Source organism: Barbus barbus (assembly GCF_936440315.1).
Source record: "Barbus barbus genome assembly, chromosome: 10".
In the NCBI taxonomy this organism is placed as follows: Eukaryota; Metazoa; Chordata; class Actinopteri; order Cypriniformes; family Cyprinidae; genus Barbus; species Barbus barbus.
Genome location: NC_136738.1, coordinates 27,923,344 through 27,945,689, shown reverse-complemented (window position 1 = coordinate 27,945,689; position 22,346 = coordinate 27,923,344). Strand labels below are relative to the sequence as shown.

At 36.6% G+C, this 22,346-nt stretch overlaps 1 protein-coding gene across 3 annotated transcripts in view; it reads right to left on the bottom strand.

The window, feature by feature from the left end:
- Positions 1-22,346, bottom strand: part of LOC306876473 (nck-associated protein 1-like) — a 40,259-nt gene that overhangs the window by 7,074 nt on the left and 10,839 nt on the right. For 2 of the 3 annotated variants that reach the window (XM_079427663.1, XM_079427665.1), the window contains 22 exons: positions 20,268-20,360; positions 19,800-19,856; positions 19,558-19,700; positions 19,390-19,480; positions 19,132-19,269; positions 18,508-18,556; positions 18,165-18,321; positions 17,950-18,006; positions 17,630-17,833; positions 16,299-16,431; positions 15,849-15,930; positions 15,485-15,543; positions 11,953-12,098; positions 11,197-11,329; positions 8,617-8,736; positions 7,324-7,463; positions 6,755-6,886; positions 4,619-4,837; positions 3,684-3,814; positions 3,442-3,539; positions 1,834-1,927; positions 965-1,047 (listed from right to left, as the gene is read on the bottom strand). In XM_079427663.1, coding sequence (XP_079283789.1) covers positions 965-1,047; positions 1,834-1,927; positions 3,442-3,539; positions 3,684-3,814; positions 4,619-4,837; positions 6,755-6,886; positions 7,324-7,463; positions 8,617-8,736; positions 11,197-11,329; positions 11,953-12,098; positions 15,485-15,543; positions 15,849-15,930; positions 16,299-16,431; positions 17,630-17,833; positions 17,950-18,006; positions 18,165-18,321; positions 18,508-18,556; positions 19,132-19,269; positions 19,390-19,480; positions 19,558-19,700; positions 19,800-19,856; positions 20,268-20,360 — 2,559 coding nt within the window. The remainder of the gene's footprint in view (positions 1-964; positions 1,048-1,833; positions 1,928-3,441; positions 3,540-3,683; positions 3,815-4,618; positions 4,838-6,754; positions 6,887-7,323; positions 7,464-8,616; positions 8,737-11,196; positions 11,330-11,952; positions 12,099-15,484; positions 15,544-15,848; positions 15,931-16,298; positions 16,432-17,629; positions 17,834-17,949; positions 18,007-18,164; positions 18,322-18,507; positions 18,557-19,131; positions 19,270-19,389; positions 19,481-19,557; positions 19,701-19,799; positions 19,857-20,267; positions 20,361-22,346) is intronic. The other variant, XM_079427664.1, reaches the window with a different exon arrangement.

The following is a 22,346-nucleotide window of genomic DNA, read 5'->3' as shown; positions in this document are numbered from 1 at the left end:
AACAAAGGAATAGTTAACCAAATTGTTTATTTTACAAAATATTTGGAAAAAAAAAAGTTTTTACTCAACCTCACTTCATTCCAATGCTGTATTATTTTATTTCTTCCTTCAAACACAAAAATCAGAAGAATGTCTGAGCTGCTCTTTTCCTTACAATAAAATGGGACAGTAATTCACACCAACAAGCTTTGAAAATGACAAAAAAACAAAACAAATGTAGTCTATATGACTTGTGAGCTACATTCAAAGTCTTATAATTTCATATACATATTTATGAATAATGATTGTCTGTAAATTTCAATTATCGTTTACAGAGAATCTCTTACTGTAGCTCTCATTCACACTTATGCATATTCAAACTTGTCATGTGACACGTGACAACCAAACTGAAGTATCTTCAGGTGGCATATTTGAAAGTTTTATTTTAGCATTATTTATATTCTATTATAGTATTTAATAATTGGCATTAGGTTTTATTTGTACATTTTCATTTTCCATTTTAATAAATTTATGTACTTTAGTCATTTTTATTAGTTTTTTTTATTTATATACATACACATATATATATATATATATATATATACACATATATATATATATATATATATATATATATATATATATATATAAATAAATATATAATTCCAGTTACTATTAGGGTTTATATAAATTTTATATAAAAATACAAATTTTATTTTTATATAAAATGTCTTATTTTTTTTTCTTTTTCTTTTTGGAGCTTGGCAGTACAAATAATCATCCATGTGTACTGTATGAAAAAAAGCTCGGACATTTTACTTTACACCTTGTGCATTTCATGGAAACAATAAAAAGCTAATACAGGATTGGAATGAGCAAAATCTCAGCTACGAGATGTATAACATCCTTGTGTTAAGCTGAAACGATGTCCATGTGAGTGAGGAGCGAGTCATGAAAGAAACCAGACGTCTGGATAACAACTCACATCTCTGAGAGCTTCCTGAGCCAGAGAGCGGAACGACAAAATCACGCCGATGATGGTCATCCGTTTCAGCACGCTGTCAACCGCTACAGAAATAGAAGACAAGGCATATTAATAAGTTCCAAAAATAGGCCATTTTCTTCCTTTAGAACCACTAAAAATAGGTCTGCAGGTGGAGTGTATACGAGTCACATTCCTCAGACGGGATTTTTAAATTCCTGCTCACATTTGAGCTCAGTAATATGACTGTATGAGGACAAGCCATAACAAATAGCTCTGTGTAGAGGGCCTGTCTGCAGTGAGAAGGGGCCGGTGGGTATTATTACAGCTCTTACCATGACATTCCAAACAGCTACTGTCTAATACAGGGCTTTTCCACCTGTGGTGCATGGACATGACTGTAAACTTACAATCTTTACACCATCTCAATTTTGATATTTTTGGAGTTTTATTCGTCATTTCTGACCTTGTCTCACAATATTAATTTTAAAGCTTTGTGTCAGTCTACAAATCATTCTAATATGCTGATTTGCTGCTAAAAAACATTTCTTATTAGCATTAATATTACAACAGTTATGCTGCTTAATATTTTTATAAGGGGGGAGTGGTGTGTGGCCAAGTACGGTGACCCATACTCGGAATTTGTGCTCTGCATTTAACCCATCCAAGTGCACATATACCCGGAGCAGTGGGCAGCCAATGCTGTGTCGCCCAGGGAGCAGTTGGGGGTTCGGTGCCTTGCTCAAGGGTCTCACCTCAGTCGTGGTATTGAGGGTGGAGAGAGTGCTGGTTATTCTCTCCCCCGCCTACAATCCTAAAGTCGATTGAACTTATTGAATATATATATAAAAAGTCCCACAACTGATACGCACATGTGAGCCGCTTAAAGAGTGCTGCCATATGGTCCGGCTTGTCGAAGCTGGTCCTCATCTGGGTCAGAACCTCCACATTGTCCACCACAAGTTTCTGTAAGGGTGACAAAAGACACTATGATGAAAAAGCAGAAAAATTACGATAATAGATCTGAAGCAGTCTGTACATCTTTCCAGGAGGACATCATAAGCTACACGCACCTTTAAAGGAATTCAATACTAATAACAGCATTTATGACAACGTTGATTACCAGAAATTAATTTTAATTCGAAAATCAAAACAAATGCTGTCGATTGAACCCAGAAAATTACTTTTTACATCTAAACAGAATAATCTTGAACAGAAGCAGATTTAAGATATGAAATCGCCTCAGACGGGAACAGGAAAGAGTTAGCACGTCAACAAATGATTTGCGTAATTTGAGCTCTAAGAGAAAACACGTTCTGCATTAAAATCCTTTGGTGAACATAGTGCAGAATAGAAGTGCAAAATAAACCATTTCACTCCACAGCTGATTGTGGGTCAGATAGGAAACTTGGTTCTTTTTTCCCCAAATTACTTTCAGCTGAAGGAGAGAGGCTTGCATGTTAGAACATCACTGACATGTGCCAAGCCTGTGTTCACACACTTGGTGGTGGTTGTTGCTCAAGAAATGTTTATAATACAGAGGGCTGTTTCAATTATATATATCACGCATTTGCAAACCTGCTCCCATTAATGAAATGAAAACAACAAAAAAAGCAATATACAGATACTCCACAAGAAAAAGAGAAAAGCAGTCCATTCCTTTATCATTGTGTCAGGGAGTGCAAACAATACACCATTCATACCCCACGAGGAAGGCTTTACCTTCAATGTAATCAAACTAGCATTTGGTTCAGGTTTGATCACAGTTCCCGTTAATTCATCATTGCTGACAGTAACTCAGAGTGAGGGGAAGTGCTACCTAAACTCTGTTCCCAGAAAACAGGCCCACATGGAATCTGTGGCTGCAGTAATCCTCAGAAAGCCATATATCCACAAAATTAGGACATCCAATCATTCAAAAAGTTTTATGTAACCTCTTGTGTTTTGGTTTTACATAATTGGATAATTTAATCATGTTTTACAAACGTAGTTCTGTCAGCCACGTTTTAAGGTCATGAGCTATAACACATTGTACCATGTAAAAAAAAAAAAAAAAAAAAAAAAAAAAAGAGAATTTTACATAGTTTTTCTTAAAAACACATACACATATACATATATATATATATATATAAAAAAGCCCACAGATTCAGACAAGACCTGCCAGTAAGTCAAAGTGACTTTTTCCTAAAGAAAAAAACAAATACATACGCAAGTTATTAAAAAAAAGCCAAACTGATGTTATCAAATAAATAATTTATTTAGGTAGTTAGTATGTTTTTGAGTCTGGGCCTGCCGGTGAGTCTAAGTGACTGTGGGAATCACTGTTCAACAGGAAGACTAAAAAGAGGCTCTAATTGCTCTCAGGCAGTCTCCAACAGAGATCTGTGCTTCCTAAACACTTTCAGTGGAAAGCAAAGACGTCAGAACTGCGACTAGCCTAACGATGTGACCTTTCACCTCAGAGACCCCTTATCGCTCACCTTGAGTTCAGCCACCTGGGAGGAGATGTGCCACATGAGGCTCTCGCTGAGGAACTTCATCCCGTACGGACCCAGCAGCTCGGACAGGGAACGCATTTCTGAGAGACAAAGACAAGAGCTTTTAGACGTGCTATGACAGTTTGAGTGTGAATATAATCACGTCCAGCTGAAGATTGTGTAATGTTTCTAAACAAGGAAATCCTTTATCCAAAGTGTCTTTGTGGAGTGCTTTTTCCCCTCACCAGATATGTCAGAATACTCCTCCGCATTAAAGGTGAGCTCATTCTCTGTGGGCAAGTTGACGAAGGCCTTCATGGCAGGAAAGTAAGCGATGTGACCGTTGCTAACCTGCCGCAGGAGAGTCTCCAGATACCTGCACACAGATTAACACCAAACCAAATTTCATTATGACATCTTTATTTAGCTATTATTTTTAAAGACTATTACAACATATTAACTTGTTTGAACCTGTTATGTAGCACTTTGTTTGCCAAAAACATGAAATTAATTTTAAATATCCAATTTATGTTTTAAAGACTAATTAAATTGCTTAAGTTTTATGCATTCATTTAATCTTCACCAGTTTTGCTGGTTTAAATTGTATTAAATAGTAACACACAGAAATCAGAAAAAATAAAATGCAATTCATAGGGCCCTTTGAGCGAGATACTAATGGTCTAATCCGATTCAATGATCTATGCTAAGCCAAGCTAAAAGTGCTACCGCCAGACCCGGAGATCGGCTGAATGGATTCAAAGTAAAACTCAGGTAAAACTCAACTCAGGTAAAACTCAACTGTTTAACTCTAGGGGAGTTGTAAAATGAGCCTATTTTCAAATAAAGTGGAGTGTTCCTTTAAAATGTAAATTAAACCATTAAAAAAGGAACCCACAAAAATTTAAATTAAGATTTCGTAGGCCCCTTATAAATATACTTCAAAACCATTAAATACTTATTAATATATAAAATATAGTTATTTACTGTTCAAGTTATAATTATATAACTGTTTAGTCAAGGCTGTCTGTTAGGAGTGCTTTTTGTGGCTTCCTATGTAGAGGGCTCTAAATCCGTCACTTAAGAGGTTCTACTTCAGTTAGGACGTCTTAGAAGGCAGCAGCCTATGCAGGCAGTATACTTGGTTTTGGAACCATTCTGGAATGGGTGTGTAGAATCTCACCAGTTGGTGTAGAGGCTGGTGATGGTTGGTTCTCCGTGGCTGTCGAGGTGTTGGGTCTGCTGCAGCAGCACGTTGTTGAACACTCTTGTGATGTCAATCTGCACATAATTCTCGATGGACTGCAGCACTGTCATGTAGGCCCGCACGCTGGTGAGCAGCTCTGATGGTTTGGCAATCTCCTGTGTAGCCTGGTTGTACATGGTCATCCCGACTATGGACCTGAGAGACAGTTACAGAAATGGTCAACAAGGCCTGAATAACAAAAATGAACCGCCCCTACTGACTTTAGCATATGTCTCTGGTTTTATTGCACAATTGGTGCATATAATGCTAAAGGAACAAACTGATTATTTTTGTAATATTTTATCAAAATGCATCCTTCTACACCTCATCAAAAACATTTCTGCTGATGTAATCAAGACCAAGCAGCAAAAAAAAAAAAAAAAAAAAAAAAAAAAAAAAAAAAAACACAATCTAAATGAATAAACAATCCAATAAAAATCCCAATGGATGAAATCAATTTCCTATCTTACATAATTTCCTAGTAAATGTTCAGTTTCACTCAGAAATAGTTCCCATTTGAAAGTCATTAAACCAAACATGAAATACTGCAAAACTAACATTTTAAATGAAATATTGATAGCTAATCGATATCGACTCAAATCGAAACCATAAAAATCGAATCGCAGAATTGGTCACAATACCATACATATACATACATATACATACACACACACATACACATACATATATTCATATATATATATTTTAGATTATTTCAATTAATGTTTATTTCAAGCAATGATTGTTTTTCTTTATAAAAAAAATTATTCTTTAGTTTTTGTTTCAGTTTAAGTTAATAATAATAACCCTGTAAACAATAAACCTTAATTAGTAGAATATTGTTGATGTTGTTGTTATTATTAATTATACAAGTAAATAACCCTATGTAAAAACTGTGATCACCCCCCCCCCCCCTCCCCATTTAAAATTTGGAGCAAGTTATGACATTTTGATAAAGGCTTATGAAGACAAACTATTTTTTCTTTGGAATAACATGGCTCAATGAAACATTCACAGTAAGACCTGGACTATATGTTAAAGTAAACAGGGTCAATTTGGACTTGGTTATGTGGTGTTGTTCGGAGAGCAATGGTGGCCACTATAAACAGATCCATAACCACAATGACCTGAATCAAGGCTATTTACCCCGTCAGATGGAAATGGGTAATAACAGCACATGGTTGGGTGGTGAGATCTGCTAACGGGGCCTCTCACTGCTGAGAAGCATGGCCACATGAGGGGTTCACAGCCCGGGAGAGAGGGGCCAGCCAATGTATCCGCGTCAGAGTTTTGAATCCAACAGTGGAAAATACCTGTTATTCCTCGGCCTGATGTTTATTTAGTTGGACAAGCGCTATTCTGGAACCGTGTCAAAAATCATGCTAACCCAAACTCTCACCGCTAGTCCAATAAATTACACAAATCGAACAATAAACCCAAGAGGCTCTTTAAGCTGTTGAGTTCTCAGCTTAATTAATAAGGGAGAGCTGGACGACAATTTTCCTTGACATAAAACACAACAGTAACTCTCCCCTATGAGGCAAATCAATATGATTGATGCTAGTGCGGAACGAGAGTGGATAGACCTCATCAGGAAGGGAGGACTGTGGGAAACCTGATAGATAAAACGAGCAGTGATGCATGTACGCAGGTAGCGGCCAAATTCAGTTCAAGCTATTGGGATGTTTAGACTCACAGAATTCAGGAAAAAGTCTCACTACAACAATGTTTTGTATATGTATACAATTTTATGCATTCTTATATACACATATACACACACATACATTTACTATAAATATATAAATTATATTACGATACTTTTTAAATTTTGTAATATATAATATAAAATACTTAAAATACAAACACACACACACTTACACAATCAGTAGAGATAGAAAGTCCCTTTTATTTGTGAACTAATTAATGAACTAGATTATCCAAAAATAGGCATTACCATGTGGTTATACAATATATAATGCATTTTTTCCCCCACAGAATGTCCAAAAATTAATAATTACCTAATAAACCAAGATATTTTGGTCATTTCACCCAGCCCGAGGTAGTTCAACTTACTTAGTGAAGCGGATCTCCAGGTGGGAGGTCAGGTACTCGCGTGGGGTGAAGGTGTGCTCCCAGACCATCATGTTGGGGACGTAGTTGATGGAGAAGCAGAGCTCTGACAGAGCAGTGTGCAGTTTGTCCAGACTGTACAAAAACAACAACAGACAGCAGCCTTAAAAACTAATTTCCTTCAGATTACACAGTCAATCAGGGAAAGCTTCACCAGCACTATAGCGCTGCTCACTATGGGGCCACACCACTCCCAAACTGTTACTACTACTGCTCATGCGTGTCCATAACAGGCTTTAGGATAAATCCATTTTATATTATAAGGAGGATCCGTTTGAATGTCTGCTGAATGTGAGGATAATACAGAAAAGGCCCCCAGCAGGGTTTTGTTTAACACAGCGATTCTCCACTGGTAAGATCTAATAGGTTCGCAGACATGCCCGCCCCTCATTGTCGAGAACCATGAATTACAGAAACTAGTACAAGGTAAAAAAAAATATGACCCAGACTGAATTAAATATGAGTAACAAGTGCTTGATTAAATGTAGAAGAGCAGCGAGTTTCATCCTTACTTGGTGACCAGGAGTCTGTTCTTCCTCATGCTCTCAACACCAGGCTTTTCTCTCTCGGGTTCCCCCTTCTTCCCAGTCTGCTTTTTCGACTTCTTGTTCACGGCCTGACTGATGGTTTTGGCACAATGTTTTGGCAGTAGCTGTGCAGAAAAGCAACAGGAAACAAGCCCCTTTTTAAAGTCAACATGAAATCAAAATTGGCCCCATTTACTTTCTTAATACAAGTTCCTGGTAATATTGTGCACAATTCATCAGTGCATGTAATTTTAAATGTGCGTTTAGAGTTGGGAATAGAAAAGTCTTAACTTTTTCTTCAAATACCGGAACTGAATGATTTACATATTAAAATAAAGAACCATGGCAAATTAAATTGTGAGCTTGAGTTGTGGGCCTGCAGCCTGAACAAGATGTAATGAAAGCTTGGGTGTGCGGAAATAAAGCCCATAAATAGCTATATTTCTGTTGCACGCAAAAACATTCAGCATTGACAGTATAGTCTGACTCATGAACAAATCAGTTTGAATCGGTCACAGTGGTTCTTAAATGACTGAATCACTTGCCTTGAAATTAAGACATGATTCTGTGAAATGCACATTCTTGTTTTTTAATACATGAGTTTTGCATATGGTAAACTGAACTGAACCACAATTTATAAAAAGCAGAAAAATATGATTTTTTTGTAATAAAATTCAATACCCTGCTCTGCCTCTGACACAACATTCCTTTTTGTTTGACAAATCCAAATCCCTCTAATTTTTCAACTCCTCTCCTCCAATGACCTGTAACATACACTTTCCACCATCCAATCAAATCCTGATAGATAAAATCAAGACCTACCCCAAGTCTTTGCAAATTTAATATCTTGTTTTAATAGAAAATATATCAGATTACAGAGGGAAAACAGTTTTGATGTTGACCTTAAGACTGTAATTCCTGTAAATGTGACTTCCACAGTCCAGACAAGAGCAAAGCTGGAAGTGACTTATGAGCTGCTGTCCTGTTTCCTTACAACATGAAGGGGGGGGGTGAGGGGTGGGAGTAAGTGTATTCATTAAAACTGACCGTATGTCATCGAATCAGTGCTGTCAACTGTGTCCAGGAAATCAATCACTGTTTAATTTCATTGTAATGATCATATTGCAACGGAATGGAACAATCCTGGTGAATCTGCAGAACTCTTTGTAAACCCAGTTAAGTTTGTTAAAATCCCAGATATGACATGGAAAATTCCAGAACTCCCAAAAGTCCCTCTGTGATTTGGCAGCGCTGAAAGCATGTGTGTGCGTCACTGACCTGGTCGCTCAGGGTGCACTGCTCTGTGCATATGTCTGTGATGAGATTGCGGGCTTGCTTGGCCATCTCGTCCAGGAACATGTTGCAAAGGGACAAGCTGCGGTCTCCGATGTGGTGCCTCTGCAGGGAGGAACAGACAAAGAGACATTAGTGGAGATTTCCCTTAGTACAACCACAATGTTAAGCTAGACTTTTGATTTTCAGTATAAGGTACGATTCACTTTGCAGTGTACATTTAGTATGGGCAGTGTGAAGCTGCCAATGCATCAGGTGTGTCATTTTTGCGCCACAAACAGAATTACAGTTCTATTTGGTTCTGGTACAGGAAATATATCCTTTACCTTTAATATCAGCTGTAAATTACAATATGGCTCAAGTGGCCACCTGTTACAGCCATCTGTAAACAAGGCCTTAAACTCGCAAAGCACCACCCAATTAAACAGGATGGGGTCATCTGATGGATGCATAAACAGATTTTGGTGTTTAGGGGCAGGGCAGGTCAATCTGAAATGGCCTATAACTTCACACACATAGACATAAGCAAGATTTTTAGGGTAAGAAATGAATGTTGAGTTCCAGCAAAGACTTTGTTCTTTTGAATTTTCTATTCAGCTTTGCCATCACATGAATTGAATTTTAAACTATATTAGATTGCAAAACAGTTACTTAAAATTGTAGTGCTATTTCACTACATTCCTGTTTTTACTGTATCAAATGAATGTAGCCCTGCTGTGCATAAGACTTCTTTCAAAAATATTACAAAAAAGACCCCAAACTTCACATATTAATCTGAATGACTTGAATTATTTGGACCAGGGTGGAGAAACGTCTTATTTGTCAGCATGCCCATGGATCACTCATGGACACAGTTAATGGCATGCTGTCAGAGGCTGAAACTACTCCAACATAAGCTGCTCAGGTGAATTTGGCTCACAGTGAGGTGCTGTTTGTGACCCGTCCATGTGTAAGTGAGGCTCTTTGTTATGGCCCAGCTGGTCTCGTTGCCTCAACTCCCTCCCCAGAGCAAACAGTGCATACTCTCTAAATTTCTAATGCAAAACAACCTTTGCCCCTGTGTGGAGCTGAAGCCTCCGGCTCCTGCACCGTTTTGACGAATCCCAAACATCACATAGGAGGCCTTCACGACAAACAAAAAGTGTAATTTAAAGCTTTGGTGGCTCGACTCAGATTTGGCGAGTGCTCTCATCATCCGTTCATAACCCAAACATTCTGCCCCTGCTCTTCGTGGGCATCCGAGGGGAAGAGTCGGAGACAGTGCAGGTTGGAAATAACACATCTATCCGACGTGATGCTGAGGCTAACCTCTGCTGAAGCACCGTAATCTTTTGTTGTTTCTCTAAACCGCTGTAAAAAGTTTTCTGTGCGAGGATGGAAATATTCTTGGAAACTTTTAGTGCTTTTCCAACATAAATAAAGCTTGCAGCTGTCCAAAGCTGTGTGGAGTGGACATAGGAGGAAGACCATTTCAGAGACATGCTGAGAGAGGGAGTTTCATGTTTGAATAAGGGAAACCCAAGCCTTCTATGGCTCAATAAATCTCTTTTATTCCTCTAAGTGCTCTCAGACAGCTCAATGTTCAGGACCCGCAATGACATGAGAACGCTCATTGTGCTGTTTGTTTTGGTGCCGTTTGTCCACCAATTAGGAGAGAAAATGTGGGTTTATTTACCAAATTAAATTGGATATTGGAGGGTACGATGTTTGGCAGGAACAAACACTTGGTGAATGTGCCGGCCGTATAACGGCGGGGGGGAAACAGGAATCTGTTGTGCTCCTCATGTGTGCGGAGGGGCTTCCATATGCCCCCGGGGAGCCTGGGTAGCTGCACCGGCGTATGGTTCAATTACAGATTTAATAAATCATGCTTTTCAGCATTTGGTTTTCTATACACATCCTGATACACGGACCACAGTGCTCAATGCTGCGTGTTGGGACATTCCAGCTCTAGTAAACTCGTGGAGCCTTCCGGATTCACAGTACGACTCCATCCTGAACCCTCGTATGGGTCGCGGCTAAGCCGTGGTGAGACCCAACAGAGAAGAGGAAAGATCTTTTCCAAACTCCTCTTCTCAAAAGTAACACTGACCATATTCACTAGGGGACATTCACAGACACATAAAACACAGTTTTTTCCAAAAACACAGAGCCTGCATAGAAACTAAACCAGAGATTTCAGGACAAGGCAAACAGAATATATAATCTGAACAAATTAAATAAATTAACTGTGAACTGATTTATAATAGACAAAGCAATTACACAAAGTTAAAAATTGACATTTGTCTAAGTACAAACTAGAGACATATATTTAATATATACATAACATGTGAAAAATGTCATAATATATGATTTTGTACATAGTGAGAATTATTTTAAAAAAATCAATTTAAATCATCCAACAACTTGATTAAACCAAAGCTTTGTCATCTTCAGAATACTAATCTCACTGATATCTACAAAAAAAAATTATCAGTTACAGATCAGATCGGTTTACTGAAGTGAATCTGACATTTGTACTCCTCTTGGGGCCTTTTGGACTGATTCCAGGTCAGTGTGACTCACCTCTTCAGGGCAGAGCTCATGGGTGCAGCTCATAAAGTGGGTGCAGAGCAGAGGGAAAGAGATGGAGTATCGAGACTGGGACGGCAGTTCGAGACACTGCTGGAACATCTTTTCAAAGGCGCGGCTGTAAAAGCTATCAGAGACAGAGAAAGAGAGAGAAAATGGGCTGCCAGTTCACTTCACCGTCTGGTACAGTCATATCTAATCAGTTGAACGAACGCCCCTGTCCGCTTTCCACCCAGCATGAAAGAGAAATATCTAAAAACAAGAGGCACAACAGACAGTTGCTATGGCCTTCTGAGAACAGATATGCCTTCTGCCAATTGTGGAGCTGGCGTTACACAGTGTTTCCCGCGCCATTGCTGAATCGACAGCGTCACGGCAAAAAGGAATCATATTTTGCCCAAGTTATGAGCTTGCAGTCTGAATTAAAATGTACCAAAAAAAATTATAAAACAATTTTGCATGGTCTTTGCTGGTTGCTTGCAAAATTAGACCATTAAATGAATAAAATAACTAAATCATTATAAATTGGTCAAAATATTCTAATTTCAAGTTTGAATTAAAATAACAGATCATTCAATGAACCAGAGCAGCTGCAGAATTAACAAACTCACACAATGAACTGCAAGCCAGCGTAATTTGTATACATTTTCTGACTTTATACTGATTTCTAAAGCCACTTTTTGCCTATTCATTGTTTAACTGTAATCACATTAATCTTTGAATGATCTTTTCTCCGATGGAAGGTCATACCAGAAAATGGAAAGGTCAGAAGTCTCCACAAGCATCTCCACCAGAGAGTCCACCATCTTGGTGTGGAAGATGATGGTGTTCATCATTTTTCCCAGCTCCCTGTGATCAGCCAGTCCTAGAGAGGCCTTGGACACGCTAGTGTAAGCCTAAACACAAAGACAGACATCATCGTTAGCTTTCATCTTTAAAGTTCATTAATTATTCTGACAACTTTTCACAATCTATTCTCAAAGGCTGAGCTTGGTGGGCTTGATTTCCATGAGCAAATCCTCAAGCAAATCAAGAGCATCGAATCAGATTGGAAACTGGACCAGGGTAGAGTCTGAAGAAAAGTGTGGTTTGATGTTTTACCATATCATTAACTTCTGAGAAGGCTTTCTGGGAAATATTTTCGTAAACTTGATACTGTTGAACCAGACAATGTCCAACCAACACAATTTCCTCTCTAGCATACAAGATCAAATGAAGACAGTATGCAAAACAGATTCCCTCTTTGGTGTTTAAGTAAAAAAAAAACTTTTTTTGCAGCAAAACAGCTGTGCCAGCCAGTGCGTTCAGCTCTTGGACAACTTGAACATAAGTAGTGTGAGAAAACTCAAGCAAATGAGGACTGCACACGCCCTGCCCTGGCTTTCATCATCTAAAGATCAGCCAATTCAAAGAACGCGGCATGCCAGGATGATGCCACATGACATTCAGCAGGTGCTAAACTCACAAAGCTTGTGGTTATGGAGTCTGGGGAACGACAATAAACATATCGTACAGCACTGAAGTCCACTGCGGAGTAGAAAAAGTATTGAAAAACAGGGCTTATTTTTAGATGTACATTTGCAGACGGCTGCTGGTAGTTTAATCGGCCATAGCGATAAATAGGACCGCGCCTTTGGAAACGCAGAGGCCAAATGGAGACGAGCAGACATGAACTGAGTGAACTGTTAGTTGTTATATACTGGCAAGTGCTATCTCAACAACCGGGTCATTACACAAGAAGAAAGCATGCTAAACTTAAGGAGAGAAGAGGACATCCCTTGCTTAGACAGCAGAGTCACGGCAGCTCTTCAAACTAACTTGCTGCTATCAAACCTGGAGGAGTGATGGATTCTAAACATTTATACACAATCATGGCATTTTATTTAAAGTCTAATTGGTTTCCTTAAGTTTTAATGACCAGCTACCCTCTATTTGACCCTTTATCTAACTGCTACACATTTAAGACTTCTATTTTTACACTACTGTTCAAAAGTTTGGGGTCGGTAAGATTTTTAAAATGTTTTCGAAGCCTCATCAAGGTTGCAGTTACTTGATCAAAATACAGTAAAAAGAATAATTTAATTCAAATATTACATTTTAATTGTTTTCTATTTCCATATAGAACAGAATAGCAACATACATGTTTTTACTGACACTATGGATCAATTTACTTGCTGAGTAAAAGTATTGATTTAAGTATTAATTCGTTTTTTTTTCGAATAATAGATGACAGATGGAAAATGTATTTCAGTAATAGTTTTATAAAAATACTAAATTACAGCAATGAGAATTTAAAAAGACCCACCAATAAAAATGGTAATAAAATAAAATAAAATCAAAAATACAAATGAGTAATTAATAAAAAAAAAGGTACAATGATTAATTTCATTTTAAATATATTACTATAAATTTGTTATACATTTATTGCTTTTGATTTTGGGGAAAATTGAGACTTGGACATGTTTTAGTGCGATTCACCTACATATCTGAACATCTATATCCACCCACCCACATCTGTCAACAGCCTCACACACTTACACAGTTGCTCTATATCTGACTGTTTAAATCCTTGAATTTGCTTTGTCCTGGCAAACTGAGAGCAGTCTGAGCTCAAGGCCTTGCAGTGAATAAACACTGCTGTTATTAGGGCCGATTTGTTTTTGTGGCCATGTGAAAGAGAAGACTCAGGCTGTGAAAAGAGCGAAGGAGAGTGGGAAAAGGCTCAAACACAGAAAACAGTTGTTCAGCTGTGAGAAAGGTTAACATTCTGCTGATAGCAGTTTCTCCTGCTGAAAAGGTGAACTGAAACCTGTGTGAAGAGGTTTAGGCCTGCTTTAGAAGCGATCGCCTGGGCTCATCACAAATTAAGTTCTTTTTGTGGGATCTGTGGCATTACCGCAGGAAATAATCTGTCCAAAAAAGCACAAATTGTGGTAACTGTAAGGGAAGTGCAACAAACACAACGGTTCAGGCAAATAAGATGGCGCAAGGTAAAGTGTGACAGATTGATTTACTGAACATGCCTGTGTAAAGTTACATGGAGTTTTTCAACATCAGTGAATAGATAAAGCAACTTGCACCAAAAGGAATTGCATCAGCAATGAACAAAAAAACCCGGCCAAAAAATGTAGACATTACAGCTTAAATAATAAATAAGTTTAACATAATAAATGTTCTTACAAACACTATGGATCGATTTAATGCATTCTTGCTGATTAAATGTATTCATTCCTTTAAAATGTGGGATGGAGCACTTGTTTTGTGGAACAAATGGAAGACAGATGTATGAATATATATTAATATATACATATTGAAGTACAGTTAAAAGTACTCATTTGCTGCAATATAAATATAAACAAATACATAATGCACAAAAAAAAGAACAAATTAAATAAATAAATGGGTTTAACGAAATATTAAAATGTAAAAGGTTCCTACAAATGAATACCCTAGTCACTCCTATTTTTACTTTTTATTATTTTATAAAGAATGCAAACACATAGATAATTTTAAAGCTGATTAGATATTTTAGAGCCGAATTTAATAAGAAAAATATATTATAGTAATTATAGTTTACTTATAATAAGATGTCAAGATATTATTAATATATCCATTATTTTCAAAATTTTGAAATTAAGGTAATCAGTGCCTGGAAATATTTCCAGGTTTTCTATGATAATGTAAAGGTTTTAAATAAAACTGCAAGTATGTTAGAGTATCTGCGATTACAAAAAATAAATAAATAAATGGTAATTGAGATCATGCCTCAAATTCAGTTGATAAAGCTTCACTTTTGAACCGAAAACATTCCTGTAAGGAAGAGTTCAAACGGCTTCTCTGCTGTGGGGCTGCCTTGTCTCTCCATCTCCGCTTCCATTCCCACCCACCCACATGCGTATTCCACAGAGACAAAGTCTGATTTACTTGAGCCTGGATGAAAGGCGCAGGCTCTTCTTGAATAATCAGAGCTTCAAAAGAACAGCTTACATTGTGGTTCATTTCTAAGTAATTCCAAATTAAGCCATTTTTCATACAGCATGTAAAAATGTTGCTTTTATTCGGAAAACAAAGGATAAGCAAACTTTTGCAACAAACATTTACCAGCATGAACCTTTTTGTTGTGTTGCATCTCAAACTCAGAGCATTAGTTGCTTTATGTTAACCGGCATCTGCTAATTAGTAAGAGCAAAGCAGAGATAAGAACTGTTAATTATGTCTGATTAGGATCAGAGGAAGCAAACACCATGTATTGACCCAGCTCAGATGACTGAGATCAGTTTACCTGCAGTCTAAACCAGTCCAGCCTCATCCCTCTGAAATCAAACACTTCCCCATCTTCAACTGCAACACACAACCAAACAAAGTTAGTTATTTTGTGATACCGTACAAACAACAAGTGACAGTAGAGATGTTATATCACACACACAAAAAGTACACAAGCCTTTATTATTTATTTAATTTGCATCCATAAAGTTCTGTAGTACTTTTCATTGTAAGGTACTGATTTGGCTGGATTATGCAAACATTGCCCAATGACCTTGATTATTTAATAAGCCTTTTTTTAATTTATGCAAAAATAATTATTTTGCCGTTACCATTAAATAATATGATACAAGGTAAGTGTTTAAATAAGAGAGGTTCACTACCTTGTTTAACACCGAGAGAAGTCATCGTGTTTACGAAGGATGACATAATAATGGACTCATCCTCTGGGCAGACAGACAGGTTCTACAAGGGAGGAAGACATGATGATTTTACCATTCATTCGCACGTGTATTTTAAAATTAAAACACCATGACGAGCAAGTCTATCTCCTGATTGGGGTCTCAAAGCTGAATCACAATACTAGTTCTCCATCTAGTGGTGAAGTTCGTGTATTTCGCCTCATGTTCTTCTAGACGCCCTACATGAGATCCTGTGAATGATTCATAATGTGACTAATGTTCATGTCTGAACCACCCAACTGCATATGACTGATCCTCATCTCATGAGAGCACTACAAATAACAACTGCTCTCATAAGGAAGTGTAACTGATCTGTGTCCTTTCTTTAAGTGCATTAAGAAGGAAATGGATCCATAGTTCGGACAGTCTCACCTGTACTAGCTCATTGAGCACCACGGCATCAAAGCCGGACAGGTACTGCACATAGTACCTCTGCATCACCGGGCCGTACTTCCGCACGTGTGCCCTCAACTCCTCCATGTAAAAGATCAGCTCTGCGATGTGCCTGAGAAAACAAGCAAGAATGAAGAAAAAAACAACCTTGGTTTTACATGCATTTTTCCTATTCATTTTCTCCATAAAGACTTGCAAAAGCATGCAAAAAAAAAAAAACACAAAACAACTAGGATTGGTTCTAAGCCGTAAACCAAATCAACCTGCTCCAAGATGAATCACAAGACTCAAAGATGTTAATGAAATTAATTAATTACTCATTCCATTATGACCAAAGATGGTGACAGGGTGTAACATTACAAATTATATCAAAATAAATAAATAAACAAATAATGTCCTGAATGATATAATCAAACAAGAAGTGTTGTTATTGTTAAACAAAAACTATAAAAAATATGAAAATTTTAACTTGAAAACAAATGAAAAATGTTGCCTAGGCAAGTAACTAAAATAAGTTTAAACTGAATAACTTAATTACTCAAATTGAAATAAAATAAAAAAGACAGAAAAAAATACTTAATTGAAATAAAATTGGCAAAAGAACATAAAAACACTAAAGTGCTAACATGAAAATGCAAATATATAAAAAGAGCATTTAAAATATGAATATACACCGTTAACTAGTAGCGCTGTCAAACGATTAATCGCATCCAAAATAAAAGTTGTTTACGTAATGTGTACATATAAATAATGTTTATTATGTATGTATATATATATATATATATATATATATATATATATAAAAAAGACACACATGAATGTATATATTTTAGAAAAATGTTATGTTTATATATTAAATATGATATAATTTATATGAATATAAATATATACATATAAATATTTTCAAAATATATGCTGTATGCGCGTGTCTTTATATATACATAAATATACACGGTACACACACATTTTTATTTTGGATGCGATTAATTGTGATTAATCGTTTGACAGCACTACTTTAAAGCTAAAAAAAGTTTGTGTTAATTGAAATAAACCTGAAATAAAATAAAATATAAACATTAGATTAAAAACTTGGCAACAAACCAACATGTTAGTTTGCTTTAGAAAATGTGGAAAAAGGCAAGTCAATATATTAACAGTATATAAATAATACTAAAATTTGCAATGCACTGTAGGAACAAACTGTAGTGACTCACATAAAACAAAATGACAATTTTTAGCTTTTGAAAAGTACAAAACTGTAACAGTCTCATTAAAGAATAAATAACTTGAAATGTAAGACCCGGATTTACTTGTCAATGAAGTCATCGGTGCTTTTCTTTTGGATGTTGTCGGCGTGTCTGAGCAGCCAAATGATCTCATCACGGGCGAAGGAGAGAGCCATGAACACAAACAGAGCCTTGGGACCCAGTAAGCCTGGCTGGTCCGCCAGCACTGTAGCAAGTTCTTTCAGGGCAGACCTCAAGAACTTGCGGCGTTCTCTGTGCATGGAGCCCCTGGATGAAATCATAAAAAAATATAGATCCAGCTGTTTTGGTTCGGTATCCTCAGAAATACCAAGTTACCACTTGCACCTTTATTAGAATTTTTTTTTATCCGAAGTACCACTTACGCATGTGACAGAGCAGATTCTTTGCATTCACGGATGTCATTGACACGTTTGTTGTAACTGTAAAAAAAAAAAAAAAAAAAAAAATCAATATATGCTTTATATGAAAAGCAGGAACCACATTTTGATAATTAAAACTAATTACATTTATGTTACACACAATATGTAAACAAATGATAGAAAACGTGAGAATGTGTTTGCCAGTGGAAATGGCTGACCCGCGAATGTTTACAAAGAGATCCTCAGCAGATTTGTGGATGTGGAACACCTCGTCCCTGAACAGACAGAGACAGGAACTGCTCTGAAGAGCTAACTTCCACAGACTGAGAGCTGCAGGGTCACTGTTCAGAGCTGCGTGACACAAGATGAACCCGACTAGGACAGAGAACAGAGAGAGACTCTTACATACCACATACACTACTGTTACATACAAAGACACTTCATGTCAATAAAGTGATAGGTGTAAAAACTAGGCCCTTACACCGTATAAATGGGGACATTTTATAAGTCAGTAAAAAGTGTCAGTTCTAAATTTCATGCTGTCTTTAAAAACACACTTACAGACAATCCATTTCTCCATAGCGTCCAAGGATAGATATTCACAGGGCATCTGAAACACAAAGACCAGCAGAATACATCTGATCAAATAAACAATGTTCAAAAATCCAGTATGAGTCATTGGCTTTATTTCATTTCTGTTTTACTAATTTTAGCACTTAACCTTATTTCTGTTGTACACCAAGACACAATTTCCATTCATGTTTTCCATTTCATCAATAGTTTTAATTAAACATTACAACACTGGCTTGTGCCCCTTATTTTAAGCGTTGTAAGATGCTGTTTAGGGCTTTTTTAAACAACTTGATGATACTTAGTTTTGGCCAGAATCAAAGGCAAAACCACAGACATTAGTATACACTATGTGCTTATTTGCTAAGTTGTTTGTGAGCTTAGCAACATGTTTACATCAGACTACTAGAATCAACAGAGTGCATTTATTTCGGCTTGTGTGCTTCATGTGAGGAACTCATTTATATGGCGTTCATGAGAGGTCATTACTGGAGTTATCCATGAAGAGAGTATCAAATCAATCTCTTGCCATGATGGTTAGTACGTTAGTATAAGATATTATGACTGTAGGTTTTTTGACTGTTTACAAAAATAATTACTACAGCGAATCCTGACCGTGTCTGACTGAGCTGGATTGAGCATGGTACTGGGAGCACTAATCAAGCTGAGCAGCTGAGCGTTCCTCCACTGATCTGCAGACAGATTCCGGCGTGGGTACACCATCTGCAGGGAGACCAGTGCATCTTGCAGCGACTGTCAAAAACAGAACAAGAAGTAGGCAGAAAATATCAGAGAGCTCGGGTTAAAACATGTCCTCCATTTGAGATGGGTATTTAACAGAGTAATAGGATTTTAGGAAATAGCAGATTTTACTTTTCCATGAGGGACAAACTCCTCCATCATCTTTTTCAGTGGGTTCTCATAGTCCACAATCATCTGTCCAAGCCTGGGATATTCTCGATCACTGAACAAAAAACATCACACAATACGTGACCTCAGCAATTTGCGGCTCTACATAAGATGCTACTTTACATGTATTACCTTGAGCCGTGTGTCATTTCGTGGGCATAGTTGTAGAGGCCGATTATCGCCTTGCGCTCCTCAATTCGAGAAAGCAGCATCATCAGGGTAGTGTACGTCACCACCAAATCCAGGTAGTTCTTTGTGAGGTCAAAATTTACAGTCTGCATTGTGGAAAAAAGACACTTTGTTATACATCTGCCATGTCACTGAACAAAAAATTCAAAAGATATATAATGCTGATTGCTATTAATTCAACTCACAATGTCAAAGAAAACTTGACAAACGTCAATAGTGTTCAGAAGTTCACAAACGTGGTCCTGGAGGAACAGGAAAGCACAAACATTTCAGGTTTAATAGACCCTCAATGTGTCTTTTATTAAATATAAAAAAGAACAAAAAAAAACACAAATGTACAATTTAGTATTTACTTAAACTATATACTTGCATTAAATTACAGGTTGAAATAAAATAAATATTAGATGAAAAAATTTAATTGGAAAAATTAAAGGATAAATAATGACAAAAGCACATAAATTTACTAAAATTAAAACTGAATGTATAAATAAAAGACAATTCAAATTATGAATACTATAATAGTATATAATACTAATAAACCATTGTCACATTATGCAAGTATAAAAATAAGAACTACAGTCACGGTGTCTTAAACCTTAAACTGCATCTAATTCACTGCAACTGAGGTCAACAGAGTGGGACTGCTCTCATACCTTAAATTCCATAACGTCCACAAAGGTGAAGTAATATAGAGCTAAATTCTTCAGTATTTCTGACTTTTCTTTTTGTAGTTGTGCAAGCTGTTGCTGTAATATAAAAAAAGTGCAAATTAAACATTGTCACATTAAACAAAGTCACATAATTGTAATATCTGACCAGGAAACTTATCAGCAGGGCTCACATTAGATCATTTAAACTGAAAAATCCACACAGATCTCAACCTGCTGGATTGTGTCTCAGAGCAAGGGTCAACAATAATGGATGTGAGAGCGTTTCGGGACATTTGACGGGAACTGTTACTTGTGCTTTTAGGACAGTTCTGAATTGTAATTTATGTTTACTGATGTACATCTATTTTAAGACTTGCAAACTTCAACATTTGGGTTTTTGTGATGCACTGAACACTGCTGCTGTGAATTCAAGTGATCCTATAATGAGTAGTTACAACGCTGATGGTGTTGTAAAGAGAAAAAAAAAAAAGTTATATCTGCTGCATATGCCATTGTTTTCTGGCACACTTGTTTATAAATATACACCTGTCATGAAGTTACACTGAATGTAATGAAAAAATACATAATGTATAAACACATGAATATATATCAGAAAATGTGGGCATACAAAACTACTTATTTCTATGGCAGACCCAATGAAATGCTGACAGGGCAAGAACAACCCTCCTGTACATCCTTATCGTTGAGCCCGTTCAAAGACAGCGTTTCTCAGATTTTATTTATGACAGTGAAACTAGTGAATGAACCCTGCATCAAGTCCTGACACGCACAGGCCTTCACCCTTTGGTTGTCTTTAAGGTATTTGCAACTCTAGAGCAAAAATGCATTACCGCTGCACCTGGGAAGGTACTCAAAATAACACGAGTATTCTGACCTCATTTTAGACATGCACATCTATATTCTATGATGTCCTGCTAATATCATTGTATATTAGTGATGTTTGGATAATGTTATATATTAGTTCAAAGAGTTACAACTCAATTAAAACATCGTAAAAATGAAAAAAAAAAAAAAAAAACCATGATTTGTAATGGCTTTTGCCATTTAAGCAGTCTCCTCCAGAGTGAAGAGTAGTGCAAATATGCTCTAGACTCAAGTTAGTGACAGAATCCTTAGTATCTATCGGGATTTCCAGATAACCAGGTTAGAGCTAATAGAATTAATGATGCACTTCAGATACCCATAAAGCTCAGAGAAACTACGTTTAAGGCAGAAGACACAAATTCCATCAAACCACACCATCCCCACCCTGCATACGTTTACTGGAAATATATTCACATCCTATCCTAATGAAGGATATAATCCCACTAGATTATAAGGTTAAATATAAAATGAGTCTGGTATTTAAATACTGTAAGCCTATATGAGGTAGAGGTGATAAAAACAGCAGAGAGGGAGATGAAACCATAATTAACCGAAAGACCTGGAACCGCTTAAGGGTTAATCTTAAAACAAACAAACATGTTCCGGTCACATTTCACTCCTAAATCAAAAAGATCAAAAAATGTAGAATTATATTTTGCATAAAGAAAATGAAGCCTATTTTTAGGACTATGAAGTTGATATTTTCAATACAAGTAGTCACATTTTTGAGCAAATGATCATTAGAATGGAAATTAATTTTTTTCTTTTTAGTTTTGCTTTAAATTTCTATATTCCCATTATTTAATGTTATTTTTACAATTTTAAATTTGTGTATGCTATTTTTACTAAAATAATAAAAATAAAGCATTTAGTTATTATTGCATCAATTGAAGCCAGTAAAATAAACAATATAGCATTTTTTAACAATATTATTGCATTATAGTCATGAGAATTGGGAGAAAAATGTGACAAATATCACAAAACAAGATTAGGTGTGTGGGCGCGTGCATACTGTATATACATATATATTATACATATATTAGGGCTGTCAGTTTAACACAGTTAAACTTTATTAGTTAAAAAAAATTTACGTGGTTAAAATATTTTAACGCAGTTAACGCACTGACCACGCCCCCAAACCTGAACACCATTTTACATTTCATAGTTGACTTGACAAATATGATGCAGGGCAACAAC